A 17412-nucleotide genomic window follows, 5' to 3' on the forward strand; every position below is an offset into this window, starting at 1 on the left:
CTCTCACGGGAACACGTGCCCGTTCGTGCTACTGCAGGGGCACCAGCCTGTGCCCAGCTGAGGGTCACCTGCCACTTGGGTCTGTATCCCTCCTGCCCTCCGCTCCCAAGCCCCAAACCCAGGGAGCACACTTTTCAAACGACCAATCTAAGTTCATTCAGCTCTGCATCTGTCTTGAAATAGTCAAGGACTGCTGTTGAAAAATATTTTAGAGCCATTACGGCTTTTTTGTTCCCCCACATCAACTTCAAAGCAGGCACAAAAAGAACCTCACCATAGTATTTTCCATGTAGGATAAACGATTTTGGCATTTCTTAAGAAAACAAACAAGTTCAATCTCTCTGAAAGCTGCACCTCCCTGCCCTGGTAAGCAAGCAGGTGACACAGGCGGCACTGAGGGAAGCGCTGTTTTGCCATCGGTGATGGTGACAGTACACTCCCTGCACAGCACGCTGGGGCCACTAAGATGCTTCGCAGAGCGACAGACCAGGGCCTCAGTCCAACGACTCCTACCCAGAGAAGCAGCCTTTACTCGCACTGGGAACCACCACCGAAATGAATGGGAGCGAGAGAGTAGGAACCAGTCACACAAACAGCACCCCTGAGGTCCTGCCCCAGAGAAGCACTCCACAGGGGAAAAAGCAAGACTGAGAATAAAAACGGCTGAATATTTTTTAATGTCTATAAATGTGCGTTGGAGAAACGGACATTGCCCTAGTATTTCACAAATAAGGTTTTTAACATCCCTGTCAGTAGAACTTATTAATACGGAAGCACCAGGGTACTGTATCTGCTGTTGCTTTTGAAGTGTAAGTCTTCACCGGCTTCAACAGGGAGTAAAGCCTGAAAGCATACGCCTCCCCACAAAAGGGTATTTTTGTTGTTTGGGAAAACTCGATCACTTTATGAGTGACAGAAAGCAATACCAAAATTTTGTAGTTACTCCAGATTATTAAAAACATTAAAGGTTAAAATATTAACCTAAAAATTATTTTTTGGGTTTAGTTACAGCATATACCAATTACAGGAAAACACAGCCTTTTGCATACTTCCTTACGATTTACAGTTTGCTTCGTTTTCTGATAAACTATGACGTGCTTAAATCCACCATGTACTGAAGAATTTAATCTTTTCATTTTCCTGAAGAGAAATAATAAATTTTATTCTTAGAGTGAGGATGTGGTGCAGTAAAAATTTGCAGGGACTTTTCCGGAATTAATCGAGCACTTGCTTAATCTTATAGACATGGGCTGAATTTTGCAGTTCTTAGTTACACAAAAGGTGTTGAATAGGAGTTTTGTCAAGCAGTCAGGATCTCAGCCACTAATAACCTCTCAGTTATTTTCTTTTTCTCATTAGTAGTCTAACAGCTAACAGACTAATCTGAGGCTGCTACGGGATACAAGATGAATTACAGCACGTAAAGCTTACCCTATGAAAACAGGTGAAAAACGGCAGCAGCATCTCTCAGGCGGTACCCGGGGCAGGGGACTCAGCGGGTACCAACCGGTGGAGCTGCAGGGGCCCCAGCAGCGCTCTGGCGCTGGGCATCGCTGGGCTCTGGCCCTACGATCAGCCCACAGAAACACAAACGCAGCGATTTTGAGAAAGTCATTTTGGGCTGGAGCTGCCCGAGGCTGCTCAGGTGCTCTGCTGGCTTGGCGAGGGGGGTACGGGGGCTGGCACCCCGACGCAATGGGTGTACAGGGGGCTGGCAACCTGAGGCAAGGGGGATGTCGGGGCCTGGCACCCCAAGGTGAGGGGGGTACGGGGGCTGGCACCCCGAGGCTTTGCTCTGCCCCCTTTACCAAGCTCACCGGCCCCAAGGCATCCCCAGCTGGAGCAGTGCATGGCTGCAGGGAGGATGGGGATGGCCTGCTTCCTCGCATACCTGAGGAAGGGAGAGGGCTCAAAGGGTGCCGCAGGTCCCCCGGTCAACGTGTAGAGCTGAGAAAAAAATTGCCACAGCTTCTGACCTCACGCATGCAGGATTTTTCAACCCAGCTTTACTAATTCTGAATTTTTATCGCAGGCATATGTCTGTGCCCTGTGTGAGAGGAAAGCCTCTTGCATGATGTGCAAGGGAAAATACAGTGAATGGATGCTTCCAAAACGCTGCCATCTACTTCTGCGACACAGACTGAAATTAAACATCGCATTCTAGTCAGGTTAATTCTGAAAACGCATGCTGTCTGTGAAAGGCCCCCTTCACTAGGGCTAGCTGCTTCCAGCCCCGCAAAAGCCCCAATCAAACACCGGGTTTCATCTTTGCTCCAGAATCTTTTGATTTTGTCTCAACTTAAATCACTTGTAGTTCTGTACACGTGAATGGCCTGAAAAGCACCTTTTCAATTATATTAAATGAGGACTACTGCAATCAAATGTTCCCTGACAATTGAGTATTTTGTTGTATTTTGTTACTCTGTGTCACAGAGCCCCCAAATTACGTATGATTCATAAGACACTTGAGTAAAACCAGGTAAGAGAACCAACATTTTCTAGGCTTTCATCTATTTCATGTTGCTGATTCCTTCCTGAAGCATTCAAGCAATGTAAAGGAATCCAACAAATGCGTGAGCAGAATATTTTCTGAAGCTTCTTTTTGGGCTCTATGCAGTAATAATAAGGAAAGCATAGAAAAATGTTGTATGAATTACTATTACTCCTGTGTTCAGAGCTGCATAATTGAGACAATATTTTCTACATGTGGGAATCTCAGGAATAAAAACCCACCCCACTGATCTTTCACTGAGCAGCAGTGTACAAACTGGGAAGAAGTTTCAGAAAAAACTGTGTTTGTTAACATTAGCTGATGCTAAAGATAAAATGTCTGCTAACTATGAAGACAGATGTACAAAATGCTCTCACATGCAAATCCAATAATAATTTCAAAGTGCAACTCACAGCATTTTTATCTATTTAAACAACCAATGTTATAAATAAAACTCTGAGCATGGTGCACCGATACAGGACAATTATTTACTACTATCATCAGAATACACAAACTTATTTTTGCCTGAGCTCAATTGAAATAAAATAAGAAAATATATTTTAAAACACTCATAAATTTGTTTTCAAAATTATACTCATTTGGAAACAGTAGCCTTGTAGCAACGTATTGATCCTTGAGAAGAACAGTATTACTTTTTCCTTAGCTTTATCATCTCTTACAATTGGTGGAGCTTTTAAAGAAAGTTTTCTTAAATTGTTAGAACACGTTTATTTTCTTGCAAATTAATTCTTTTTAACTCTTTATGATAGCTTTGAATCCCATAAAAAAAAGATGAATTATCACATACTGAGCCCAAGCTGTGAAACAGGAGGAGACAAATAGAGACCCCTACTGTGTTTAACAATGTAGAAGAAATTCCAGACTCAAAAGAAAAATTTTCTGTCCTTTTTCTCAGACCACAGAAGCTGTTAGTGTGGATGTGAACAGTGGAGGGCACTCTTGCTATGCAAAACCTAGGACTGACCTGGCATGCTGGGTCTGAGCTGTTCAGTAGCCTAAATCTCAGAATTTGTTAAGTAACAGCCACCTGTGGCACAGGCACGAACTGTATTCTGCTGAAAACATTTGCAGTTTCTAATCTGTGCAGTGAAGCACTTTGTTATCTCAAACACTGGCACCTTTCTACGTGTACGCAGATGTGGAACAGATGCAAGCCTCACAAATTGTTTGGAATATCTGCACAAGGTATCATATTAAATAAGACCTGCGTTATGTTTTTCACAACCATATAAACTGCTACTCGGTTGGCTGTTACAGCATGTATACATTAATTTCGGCTTGCATAGAATTTGTGTACCAATATGCTGATGTCTGCAAGAACCAAGTTTATTTGGAATGCAACAAGTTTTATTTGGAATCCTAAAAAAACCCCAAACTAGTTCAATGCTTTTAACACAGCTGGTATGAAAAAGACACTGAAAAAAAACCAAACCAAAACAAATAGACTGGATGAAAGCAGCAGAGCACTAGATTCTGCATACCTTTCCTATTTGGAAAAGTATATAATTAACTACACCTTAAACTACGCAACTGTAACACCCTGCAGAATGAAGCCAGCCACTCTGAACCACCACAGAGACGCTAACAGCTCTGTGCTTGGGGGCTCACAGCAAGCGAAGCCAAGGTGAGGACCAGTCCTGCATCTCCTCGGCATCTCAAAACTCAACTTACAAGTACTGGCCTCAATGGCACCACTACTTTGAGTAAAATTACTTACATGCAAGGAGCGCTTGGAAGAGCAAACCCAGCGTGGTTCAACACCAGTTGGGCAGCTCAGTCGTTTTGCTCATTTACCGTTCTTGTCTACTGCTGCATTGCACAGGATAGCAAAGCACGTAAAGATCTAAACAAATTTGTTAGCTTTCACCATCTGCAGCTTTGGTGACTTTACTGCATCAACAAAATCATAAAATAAAATTATCAAACGGCACAAGCAGAAGGTATCTCCTGAAACACTGAACAGCAAGTCAGTTTTGAATAACTGGAAAAAAACCCTGGCACCTGCAGGGTTAATTAAGCAGCTCAAGATGCTGGGCTTCACAAAAGGAAACCTTTTTCCTTCTTGAAGAACTGTAAACACTTGTGCTGAACTAGATGGGCATTTGATAAGCTGTACAGCATGTAGCAAACTCCGAGGGATCTCTAGTTAACACTCAAATTCAGTGTTAACACTTAACAGAACAGTGGTAAGCCGTGCTGCCAAGGTCAACTGCACAGATGTACTAATTGTATTATGAGCTTGACATCTAGTGGCCACCCCTGGCAGGGCAAAGCAGGCAAAGGTTAAATCAGCAAGCCTTGTCAGAGCACTCCTAACTACCCACCCTCGGGGAGATCCAGAGGAAGCTTGCTGGCACTCTGCGCCCCCACCTTCTCCCGGCTGCAGGCTGAGCTCCTGCAGCAGCCCGCTGCGCGGCCGCGCAGGGCAGCGCCCACCCGCACAGCACCCACCGCGCAGCACCCATCCCCGCAGCACCCATCCCTGCAGCATCCATCCCTGCAGCACCCACCCTGGCCAGCAGCTCCTGGAGGAGGTCAACAGCCTTCCCAAATATTTTGGGGTGCCTCGCTCTCTGTGTCAAAAGTTTGGAATGTTTTTGGTGTTTCCTTTTCAACTAGTGATAGGGTCCAAATTTTTTTTTTTTTTGGGGGGGGGAAGACATCAGTATTACAGACAGGCAATCACCACTTCAGAAGGGCTCTTTTTAGAGATTTCGCTTAAATCTCTTGCCTACCCCATAATAACCGTTGTTCATGTGTGCTCACTTGGTGTACCCCAACTACAGCAAGGAAATACTAAAGACCCCACTCTTCAGCCCACCACTTTTCAGCTTAAAAGCAACACAATTTTTAACTGTGTTTCATGATAGTTTTCTATCACCTTTTTCAACAATTATTTTTCTGGCTTTCCCAATTCTGAAGGGTTTTCCTTGATAAGAAGAAATGTACTCCATGTCCAACAGCACTGTAACTGAACCAGCTCCTGAAAATCTATTTTGAGCTAAATTCTCTATTTTTTTGTTAATGGAAAACCTTCACTACATTTAGTGGGAAATTTTAAGAGGGTGAAGAAAACAGCATTCTGGCCCTTTACATTTAAATGTACAGCTCAATAAAAACACACTGCTGGAACTACATTTACTCATGCTTTCTCTGAAAAATAAGTATTTCAAATTACTCATCTTACAAATGCAGTATTATTAAAGAAATTAGTTTTACATGCTCTATTTGGGGAAACATGTCAGTCCTCAACTATTTTAATGCCATGCCAGACCTGGTTTATTATCAGCAAAAGTGATTGACTCATGTCCTGACTGATGGATAGTCAACAGATATGCTTGTCCTGGCTTGGCAGTCAACAAATCAAATAAAGGAAAGATATGCACAAAATCTTCCCAAGATCAAACTATTTTTCAGAAATGGCACTAATACTCATTACTAATTTGTTTATTTTTACTCTTTTCTTTTTAAATGCCACCCATTTTTTGAATTGTAGCTTTTCCTCTTTCTTAGGGATGGAAAAGTCATTTTCAGCAGCTGAGTGTATGCATATTAATAGCTTCATTACAAAGAATTTAAACCACCACCTTCAAAATTTCCTCCCTGCCACCCCAGATGAGGAGCCCTCGTGCCCACCTCGGAGGTGGTGAGGCTTCCTCGGGATCAGCACCACCAGGTAAAATCTGACCCAGTTTTGGCTGCTTTCACTGTTACACAGACACCAGCACATCAGCTAATTGTTGTACTTTCCTTATTATTCCAAATGTTTTCCTACTGCTAACACAGTTCAAAATGTAGTATTTTAAAAATTATACAAATACAGATGTTACATAGTTTGAATGTTAAGCCTCTACCATAAGAGCAGAACTATTGATATAAAGTTTCAATTGCCGTTTCTTATCAAAGGGGCAATTTATAGCAATACTTACTTTGGCCTTTATTTTTCAAAACAAAAAGCCTTCTCTTGCAATGGCCTCAGAACAAACATTTGCAAAAATCACCCAAGTTTTATGTTTACTGACAGCTGCTTGTGACTTCTCAAGTTTTAAAAGCAATAGCGTCTAACCGATATGCAATAACCTCTGTTTTGCACGTAGGAATGTCCCTCCAAAATGTGTTTTTATGCTCAGACGAAGCTGGCTGCTCCACAAGAGCCGCACTGCTGCTGGAGCGAGCATGTGTGCTGTGTACATGCTCCAGGAGAATAACCGAGTGCCGTCACGAGCTGCTCAAAACTGCACAGCCCAATCCCACTCCATCAGAATGAAAAAGATCCATTAGTTTAAACTATGCTGCATGCACTTAAAAGTGGGGGTGGGGAGCAGGTCCAATGCTTAAAGAAATGATTGTAAAAGGCACATTAGAAAACTGTCATTACACAGTTCACTACAAGATATCCCTTCCACCTCCGACTAAACAACAATGCATCTTTGCCAGAAACTTCGCATGAAAAAGTCCAAAGCATCATCTGTCACCACCCTTACCAGAACCTCACTTGCACACTCTTAAGAATCACTTCTCAGCACTACAAAAAAACCCTTTTATTATCCCTACTTTAAAAACACAAACCCTGTATCTGTGGTTTAACATAAATATTAATTGGAGTTCAAGTATGTGCATTATATCTATAATTCTGATTCATTTGTAATCTGTTGAATTAGGCAAGTGTATTAGAAATGTAATTCCAGCTATTACAATGCTTTACATTTACTGGGAAAACGAGATTATTGTGTTCTACAGGCAGTCATCTGAGTCCTGCTGCTGCTGGTTTTAAATGATTTCCATCATATCTTCTAATTTAGTAATCTCAAAGTGTGGGTTTTTTTTTAAATAGGTATCTTTTGTTCACTCTTCAACAGTGCAATTATTCAAGCAATATATCATGGCCAGCTGTTTGTTAACACTTCCTTTTGAAATTATTACAAAATACATTTTTAGCATTATACTTCTGACAAATAATTTCAAACGATTCTGAATGTAAATCTGTAGCTGATGACATTGCTAATTATCATCAGATTTCCCACAGTTTCTCACCCCCATGACACTGCCCTGTTTGAAGGCAGTTGTGTGATGCTGTAGCCCAAGCTGGCTATAAAATCATTTGCTCTGATTCTAAAACTTCTGGGCCCACGTTAGCACCAAAGTTATGGCGAGACCAGGCGACTTAAAATGCGGCCTAACACTGGCCGTGCCCCTGCTCCCCGCTGCGCCGGCCGCCTCTGGGCTCCAAGGGCCACCTTCATGGGACGCTCATTTTTAAAAGCTTTGCTTAATACAATCTATTTTGAGGCGATATTAAATGCGATTTCATTAAATAAATAATCAGCTTCGCCTGCTTAATCTCACGTTAACAACAAGTTCCACCTCTGAAGATAAAACAGCCACATCAGTGAAAAGGCTCTGAGCAGCAGGCACCACTGCTGGAACAGCTCGCCTTCTGGAAACGACAAATACCCTGGCACCCTGCAAACTATTTTTGGCCTGTTGCAAAATGCGCTCAGGAACTGTAGCAATATCTTGATTCCAGCCCTGAACAGAAACGAAGAGCACTGACTTGACAAGAAGTGCTTTAATTCACGAGATCTGGAGCGGTCATTATATCTGGCCTATAAAACTGCTTTCAGTATAGCAATCGTTAGGCTTCCTAATATAATGTGTAAATGATTTACACCACACCACAGTGCACCAGATAGCTCCTCTGCTCGTGTGTCCTGCCTCCACCTTACTCACATTTCCCAAATGAAAGTGCAAACCCAACAGCACTACTTTGGCTTGTTAATTGTTAACTATGCAGGGTTTCACTCTATTAATTAAAATATGTTTTAATAAAAGGAAACATAGCACATTTTGATAACGGCCTTCTAAGGCTGAAAAGTATTTACATTGTTGCATTTTAGGGCTGCTGTGAAAGCCGATTTTGTGCTATTCAGGGACCACAATAATAACGCTTTAAAATTCCTCACTGGGATGCAATGTAGTCCTTTTGATGGAAAGACTGTCTTTCTCATTCGGCAGAAATAAATCCATTCATTTGATCATGTAGTCATTGAGGGCAATACAAAACAAACCAAGTGTGAGAAATTCTATGTGATGAAGTAAACAAAACAAAACCCCCCCAAAAAGGGGAAAAAAAAAAACCATTTCCATGACAAAAAGATTCTTTGTCCTTAATCTACCCACCATATGCAAGCGTTTCTTTTTAGCATATCTCTTGTTCTAATCTCGGGTGACATGGCTACATAGATAAGATTCACAAAACAAAACAAAAACCTAGTTTAACAATTTTTTTAAATTTATTGACTTGCCAGGAGTGTCATAATGAAGTAGCAGCGTTTTATTTTTCTGAGCTGAAATGGATTCAGAGCATGTAAAAGTTTATAATGCCAGTGATCAATTCTTAGTCCTAGCACCCACCCCAACACAGGCTGGGCTCAACAAATGTTGTTGACATAATAAAATTCTAATTCTCATCTGTTTGCCTATATTCAATTATTTTATGCGACCACCATTTCCTAAGAAAAAAAAATATTTTTTTTTGCAAATGCCCCGCTGTGCTCCTCGGCTGTGACACACGGGAGCGTTTCCCTGTGCCTGCTGTTGTGAGCACCCCAGTGGCTTTTCCCGGAGCGGTGGCAGTAGCCCCCTTAGCAGCCCTGGCCAGGGTGGGACTCCCTCCCTGGCTCCCCAAACGCCCTGGGAAGGAGCAGGAGGCCGAACGATTTGCCAGTCTGACAGATGTTTTAACCTGATGAAGTGGATTCACGCTGCCTTAAGCTTCAGGGCTGTAAAGTTCAGATACAATAGTCAAAATCCTCCTCGGGCTGCAACTTCGCTGCCTGGCTCTCCCCACGGATGCACCCTGGAAGTCATTCTGGGTTTGAAGCAGAAATGGGGTTTTTCTTTCTTTCCGAAGGGAGGGAGAGGGGGCAGAGAACAGCAGAGCCAGGGCCTACACCGCAAGCAGCGAACCTGGGGCTCCCACTCGGCCAGGCGAGCAGCTGGGCGAGCAGTGGGCTCTCTGCACAGAGGAAAAGAAAAACTTTCAAGTGGAAGCTCTCAACTTAGCCCAGGAAAGTGCGCGTGGGGTGTGGCGTGCTTTTACAGGCTGCAATGCCAAGGGCTACTAAGGAAAATAATTTTTAAAAAATTAAAAAAAAAAAAAGGAAGGAAAAAAACCCCTGCAGCCCTCCTCTCGAAAAAAATACAGCACAGTGGAGACAGGAGTGACCGCAGCCCGCAGCCTCGCCGCTCTGGACACTTGTTCACCAGCAGCCTGGGCACCCAGATGCATAAAAGCGAAGCGTGCGCGTGCCTGCGTGCGGGGAGGGCGCGGGGAATGGCGGATGGGCGAGCCCCCCCCAGCGCCGGCAGCGCCCGCCGGGGGCGCCCCGAGCCCCCCGGGACCGGCCACCCCGCAGCACAGCCAGGAGGCCGGGGGGGAAAGGCGGGGGTGGGTGGGGGTGGTGCGGCCGAAGAGCTCAACCTCCTCGCAGATAATGCAATGAGCTCCGCAGCCCCCGGGGCGCCCTGCCCGCGGCCCCCGGGTCCTCCGCCTGCGGCCTTCGGGGTTCCCTCCCCGCTGCCGAGCAACGGCCCCCCCGCGCCGCCGGGACAAGCGGGGGCAGCGGCCCAGGCAAAGCCCCCCCAGCCTGCGCCGGGCTGCCCGCGGGGGCGGCCTCTGGCATCGGCCGCGGCGGGGCTGCCCCGGGATCACCCCCGGAGCTGGGGACCCCCCCCCGGCCCCGGAGCCCGCAGCCCTGGGCAAGGGCATCCCGGCCGCCCCAACTTCGCTGCCAGCGGGGCGAGGGGAACATGGCTCCTGTCCGCACCGGTGTGTGTGTGTTTGCGTGCGCAGGAAAAAAGAGGTACCCGGAAAGCCGGGGGGGAGCGCAGCGGCGGGAGGCGGCGGCAGGCGCTGCGCCCGGTGCCCGCTCCCGCTCCCGCAGCCGCCCGAGCCCAGCGCGGGAGGGCCGGGCCGCCGAGCCCCGCCGCGGCACCGCGCTGGTGAGGCCAGGCGGGGGTACGGGGAGGGCCGCGGAGCCGGGGGGTGGGCGGCAGAAACTTGGCTAAACTGCGAACTTCTCAGTTCCGCTGCCTCTCCCCCAGCTGCTCTAATTCCCATTCTCCCGCTGCAGAGCGATCGCGCTCCCCTGCTCACCATCACCGTAAACCCACCTAGCTCGGCCGAAACGCGCTCACAAAAGAAGAGAGAAGGAGAACGCGGCGCGGGAGCCCTTACCGTGCTCAGAAACTACCTCCGCTTGCAGCTCTTCGTCCGACTTGAGATGCTGGGGTTTCGCTTGCTTTCGACGAGACATGCTGCTAACTGAGCCGTCTTGACTCTGCTTTTTGCAGTGGCATCAGCGACGCGGAGGTGGGAAGGGGGGAGGAATTGGGAACGAGGGAATGGGGCTGGAAATAACTGTTCGCAAATAAAAGTCGAGTTGCAAAACAAACCAAACAACAACAGAAAAGGCAACCAACCAAGCAAACAACAACAAAAAAAAAAAAAAAAAAAGAGAGAGAGAGAGAGAAAGACACGGAAAAAAAAAAAAAAGGCCAGGCTAACCAGCCAACCAAACTGGGAGTGAGTGGGTGAGCGGGTGAGTGGGTGAGCGAGTGGGGGATTAGCCGGGCGGGGTGTGCGCGGTGCGGCGGGGAGTGCGCGGCGGGCTGGGGCGGCTGCGCGGAGCGCGCATGGGGCTCTGTAATTATGATTGTGAATAATGCATGGCGATTAATGGTGCTGGGGGCGAGCGCGGATTGGCGCGGCTCCAGCGGACTCAGGCTGCATATGTAAATGAAGGACGGGGCTCCGCAATTAGCCGCTTCGCTCCGCCAAATGATGCGTCTCCCCGGCACCGGCAGCGCCGCCTGCGAGAGGCACCGACCGCGGCGGCGGCAGCAGCGGCGGCGGCAGCGACACACACGCACCGCGCAGGAGGGCTCTGTTTTGCACACACTTTACACAACATATGTGCAAGGTTCACTTGCTGGGGGAGGTCACGATCTTCGCTTTTCTGTCTGTCTTTCTCTCTTCCCCCCCGGCTCTCAGTTTCTTTTGCGCTGCTTTTTGCTTTCTTTTCCGGCGGTTTTGTGTGTGTGTGTGTGTGTCCGTGTCCCTTCTTTCTTTCTTCACATCACTCTGCGTCCTCTTCTCTCTTGGTCTCTTTCCCCAGAAGTTGATCTGCAAGGCATCTGATTTCTGTGTGCGTGTGAGTAATTTCTCCCCGGGAGGAAAAGAAACTTTTGTGTACGCTTTTTCCGTGGTCCTTTGCTGTTCGGTGCCCGTGTGCGTTGCTTTGCTCTTCTCTCCCTTGATCTTCACACGCCTGCCTTTAACCCGTCCTCCATCCCGCCTTCCCCGCCGCTCTCTGTCTCCCCTTCCCGGGTGACTTTTGTTCCCTGCTCCCGGAGCCGCACGCACGCACACGCCGCGGACCTCGGGCAGTTTTCCCTTTCACCTCTCCTTCCTCCTTTGTCTTGCAGCTTCTCCCTCCGAGCAGAGCCTCCCCGCTGGTGGTGGTCACTTCCTGTTGTCCATTGGTAGGAAGTTTTTTTTTTTCTCTCTCCCCCTCTCGCCCAGGTTGCAGTGACTTTTGGTGCCACTCTCGGCCCCCCCGGGCCGCCGGCGCCCCGTTAGCTAATGACAGCGGTCCCGCGTGTGCGCCGATGAGCAAGTCCTCGGTCTCCAGCAAACAGTATCGATCCTCTGGCAGATTTGGGGGGGTGGGGGGTGGCGGGGGGTGTTGTCGCAGGGGTGACCCCCCCTTCCCTCCCTCGCCTCGCTCGCAGCGCGCCGGCGGCCGCTCCCTGCGCGGCGGCTGCGCCGCTCGGTGCTGCGCTCCGTGCGGAGGAGCGGTGCGCGCCCCGCGGCCGCTCTCGCTTTCGGGCAGATAAACTTTCAAGTTTGGGAGCGGTGCGGGTCAGACGGCGGCTCCTCCTACTCTCCTCCTCCTCCTCCGCCTCCCGCCGCGCCGCCGGGGCTGCCGCCGGGGCTGCCCCCAGCCCGCAGCCCGCTCCGCTCCCCGCCGCCGCCGAGCCTCCCTCTCCGCACGCCCTTTCCCAACAGCCGCTTTTCTGCCAGGCCCCCCCGTTTTTTGTAAAAGTAAGAGGGGGGGTGGGTGGGGAGGGGGGGAGGGAGAGCCTCCCCCCCCGCCGCGCTTTCCCCTCTCGATCGCATTACAAGTTGCCGGGGAGCCGGGCTGAGCCTCCCCGCCCCGTCCCGCCGCCCCGCGTCCCCTCCCGCCCCGTCCGGCCCCCGGGGAGGCGGGCGGTTCCGCAGCCGCGCAGCAGCCCCGGCGCTCCGGTCTCCGCCGCAAGTTGCCGCTCCGCTCCGCGCCGCCGGCCCCGCCGCCCCCGCCGCGCTCCCATGGCGGGCAGCCGCCGCTAGGATGTACCCGCCGTCGCCGATCGCCGCCGCGCCGCGCTGCACCGCGCAAGGGCCCGCGCTGCGCGCACCGTCCGGTGTGCTGCGGGGGCGGGGGACTCCGCCAGCGGCCCCTGCCACCCTCCCTGCTGGCGGTTTTTATTGTTTATTTTAAAATTTTTTATTTTTCATTTTTTAAAAAAATATTACTTGCTTCTTATTTATATTTTAAAAAATATTTAATTTTTAATTGTTAATTGTTAAATTTCTTTATTTTTATTTTTCCCCCCACTTTTTTCTGCTTTTTCCTGAACTCCGAGGTGCAGCCCGGCCCCTGCGCGCCGCTCACCCCACCCCGTGCCGCGCTCGGCGGAGCGGCCCCGGCGCCGGCCCTCGGCGGGGCGCACAGGCGCAGCCCACCTTGCCGGCCGCAGCGCGGGGGCGGGAGGGCGGCGGGCAGCTCCGCGTATGGGGCCGCGGATCAGTGAAAGGGATTTCCTCCTAATACCCCCGGCCCCCGTAATCCAGCCCTAGTCCTTAAACACACCGACCCCGGCGGCTGCGGAGCGCTGCGGCGCAGCTTTCCCCGCCGCCCGCTCGCTGCCCGCTGCGCGGGGGTGGGCGGCTCGGGCCGGCGGCCCCGTCCTCGTTTCTGTGCCGGCAGGGCAAACCAAATATAGTCGGAGGCGACAGTTTAGGCCACTCCGGACAGTTTGGTGACACGGATCCCGCCAGTGGTTTCTGTCGCGCAGGTATTCGTTGGAGACGGGCACGACCCCGCAGGGAGCGGCGCGGCCCGCGGGTCGGAGCGGCGGGGCCGGGGGCGCTGCCCGTCCCTCGGTGCCGGGTGCACCGGGGCCTGGCTGCGCGCCTGCTTAAACAACCTGGCTGCTCTGTAAATCGTAACGCATCTCGTCGCCGTGCTCCATCCTCGCTGAAAGTTTGGTCGCGCTGAAAGCGCTTCGTGTAAATTACCAGGCGACGGCCGTGATGGCTGAAATCTGGTGTAATTTTCTAATATGAAGTGGGAGGGGACGAGCCCCATTAATTGAGTGTGGGTGTTGTGTGTGTGTGTGGGGGGGGGTTCCCGTCAGAAGTAGGGATTTATTGCACGAGGCGCAGCCGGGCAGGGCGCTGCCGGCTGTGTATATGCTGCGCTATAGGGTGGGCAAGTGCAGGTGAGAGCGTCCGTGTGCCCCCGGCGCCGCGGTCACGCGTGGGCAGGGGCTCCGTGCTGCGGCGCCGCTCCTCGACCCGCCGCGGGGGCAGGGGTCTGCCGCCCCCGCCCGGAGCGTTTGCCTGGGGGAGAGAGGACGCACTTTAACCTCGCCCAGGCGCTTTTTCCCCAATTGCAGCAGTACCAGGGATGTGTCAGTTTTCATCCAGTCATCTTCTGAAAGGATTTAGTGCTGTTGCTCGGGCAACATTTTTTTTTTTCCTCCCCCCTAAACTTTGGCGTTTTCTGTTGCTCGGTGCCTGGTAGCTCCCCCAGCAGCGGACTATTTCTCGAAGGGCGTTTTAGAAGTGCCTTTCTTAGAGCGCGGTGTGGGGGAAGGAAAGAAAGAAAAAATAAAAATAATTTAAAAAGAAAGACAACTCATTGACAGCATTATAAAAACAAAACTTTGTCATTTGTAAAAAGTAAATGATTGAAAATTAGTATGATTTTGCGGAACGTGAGAGAATCTTTAAGTGGAAAATTAAATAATCCCGTCTTTAATGTTTAATGAAGAATGGAGAACACAACAGGCAAGAAAGGCATAATTAGCAGATTTGTATCTCTTGACATTAACATATTCTAGGGTTTCAAGTGATACATTTTACGGTTTTCTTTTCCCTTACGCCGCTCGCTTTCCCACTTTTTCTCGAGGCGAAGGGACCCGCCGGGAAACCCGGGGGTTGGCGGAGCCGGTGGCCGGGCGGCCGCTGCCCCCCCCCCGGCCCGGGCCGCTGTCCCCCGTCCCGCCGGGAGGCACCGCGGCCACCGGCGCAAATCGCCGGGGGAAAGTTTCTATCCGAGCAGCGCGGAAAACCCTGCCCGAGCGGAGGGCTCGGAGGGAGAGTGGAAAGTTATGAAGCGATACGCGTCTCCTCTGGCCCGTGCACCCCCTTCGCCCCCCCCCCTCCCCTCCCCGGCTCCCCGTTACACCGCAAAGTTTTCCACGGACCTTTTAATTAATCTTCCTGACTCGAGGGCGAGAGAAAAAAAAAAAAAAAAAAGAAAAGAAAAAAAAGATGCGTTCGCTGAAGTTGGGCTGCGAAAAACACGGCCGCTGCGGGGGGGGTGGGATTGCTTGGCCGCGTAAATCTCTGCGCGCCCGCACGGGTGGGTGCGCGCAGGCAAGCGGGGTGCGCGGCACCGCGCACGGTGCGCGGAGCGGCGGGACCGGCAGCCACGCGTGTCCCGGCGCAACGCGCCACCGCCCGCGTCCCCTCGCCCTGGCGGGTGGGTCCGCGGCGAGGCTGCACTGGCGGGGGGGCAGCAAAACTTGTTTTTCTCTCCGTAATTAAATCTAATTTGTTAATCGTCGTCTCCTTTCGCGATGTTGCCTTCATGGTCAGGAGGGAAACGTTATTATTCTGCCTGCACAATAATATTATTTTCCGACTAGTACTTTATTTTTTACATTAATGGGGCACCTATTTACGCGTTTGCTTTAATTTTCGTCCTTATTCAGGGGTAATAAAAGCCTTCAGACAGCTTATCTGCCAGATGGATTCTGCACAGGGTGCGTAAGTAGTGCTGTCTGCTACACTTACGCCTCGTACAAGGTTGTTCTTAAACCCACGCAAGTTCCCCACGCGCGGAAACGGGGGTCTGGCGTGCCGTGCAGTCCATGGCGAGCTTTATAGCTGTGATTTTGCTCAGCAACTTTATTCGAAGGGGCGTGCAGTGATTCGGGCTTTATTTTCTACCCTCTCCTACTCTTCCTGTCGAGCTGGAGGAGCATCTTCCCACCCCTTTCTGCACCACAACTTCTGTTTGAGGACCCTGGGGTTAAATCCAGCACAATTTTTTTCTGTTTAGAGCTGCAACAACTGACCGCTAATTCGTTCTCACATGAGCAAAGATATTACCATACTAATATTATTATTGGTAAGAAGAGGTAATTGATAACACCACCTGCCACTCTGCAGCAATCACGATGATAAATGTTTCCATCAGAGGGAAATCTGTGCTTGGTCTACCACAGCCTAACCCAAACAGCATGTCAAATGTCAATTATAAAGATGTTTCTTTTCTATTACAATTTTTTTGTGGAAAGCAACTGGCCCCACCACGGGATTTATAGAACCAGTCTACAACAGAACCATGCCTAAACGTTTTGCCTTAAACAATTAAGTTACTTTTGCTTTTATTTAATATCACGCCACCCCCGGATCTAAATAAACATCGATTCATATACACAAAAGCTTATGTTCACACTTAGCAAACTCCAATTACCGTCCACTTCCATTCTTTAACCTAACAGATGATGCATCAATTTAACCAGCAATTTTAGATACTTCGTGGAATATTTGTAATACATAGAGTTGCGGGGACATTACCAAGGCAGCATACAGTTAAGTTCATGCATACGTGTCACGCACACATATAGATGCATAGGTGCTGTATATATTAAATCACTGCATTTGTATCGCACGTCTGCCAGCACATGCTCCGGGAAGCACATGTAGGAACGCAGCGTGCGTATAAAATCAGGGCTTTTAGCCCCTTTGCAAAAATCTGTGTGCTTCCCAAAATGACAAGTGGGATGAATATTAAAATGTGTGTGCGTGTGTATAGATATATGCATACCACACACCGGCACACAAAGGCACACTCGGACAATGTAACATTGCTCACTAACTCCAGCTACATAAATAGTGCCGTCAGATGTAAAAACTTCCATCCCCTTGGCTACAGATATGCTCAGGAGATTATTATTAGTTTGTATTAATAGATGCAGGCCTCAAAAGACGAAATCAGCTATTGATAATTGCAAGAAGTATACAGCAGCTACTGTATCGATCGGCTTGTCCCTTATTCCCCTGGTATAGGAGAGATAAGAAGACACACTCTTTAGTGCAATATAATTTCTTTTGACCTATCTGCTTGCTACAGACTTATGATGAATAGCCGCAGTGGTTAAAGTCCTTTATCACGAAAGTTACCCCTTGATATAATATTGATTCTTTATAACTAGCTCCAAACACAAAAATCAAACTGTCCACTTGACCATCATCATCATCAATATCATCACAAAGGCTCCGGAATAAAGATCAGGACAGGACTGAAAATGCTTTCTATAATCTGCCCACCTAATCTTTATTTGCTGATGATGAAAAGAAAAGGGGTGTGTGGGGGGGTGCGGGGGTGCGTGAGCGTGTGCGTGCCTGCCGCGGGGGCGAGCGGAACGGGGAATGTCATCTGAGCAAGCATTAAAAAATAAATAAATAAAAATAAAGGGGTTAAGGAAAAGACCCTTCAGCCTCCTTCAAAAGAAACCAGATGACGAGCACCCAAGTTAATGACCAGGCTGCGCAGCAC

The 17412-nt window shown here is 49.4% G+C and overlaps 1 protein-coding gene across 2 annotated transcripts in view; it reads right to left on the reverse strand.

Moving 5' to 3' along the window:
- SALL3 (spalt like transcription factor 3) overlaps positions 1-12509 on the reverse strand; it is a 24476-nt gene extending 11967 nt beyond the window's left edge. For both annotated transcript variants that reach the window (XM_040588647.1, XM_040588646.1), the window contains exon 1: positions 10752-12509. In XM_040588647.1, coding sequence (XP_040444581.1) covers positions 10752-10830 — 79 coding nt within the window. In that variant the 5' untranslated portion in view covers positions 10831-12509. The remainder of the gene's footprint in view (positions 1-10751) is intronic.
- Positions 12510-17412: the final 4903 nt, after the last annotated feature.

This window comes from Falco naumanni, chromosome 3 (assembly GCF_017639655.2).
Source record: "Falco naumanni isolate bFalNau1 chromosome 3, bFalNau1.pat, whole genome shotgun sequence".
Taxonomy (NCBI): domain Eukaryota; kingdom Metazoa; phylum Chordata; class Aves; order Falconiformes; family Falconidae; genus Falco; species Falco naumanni.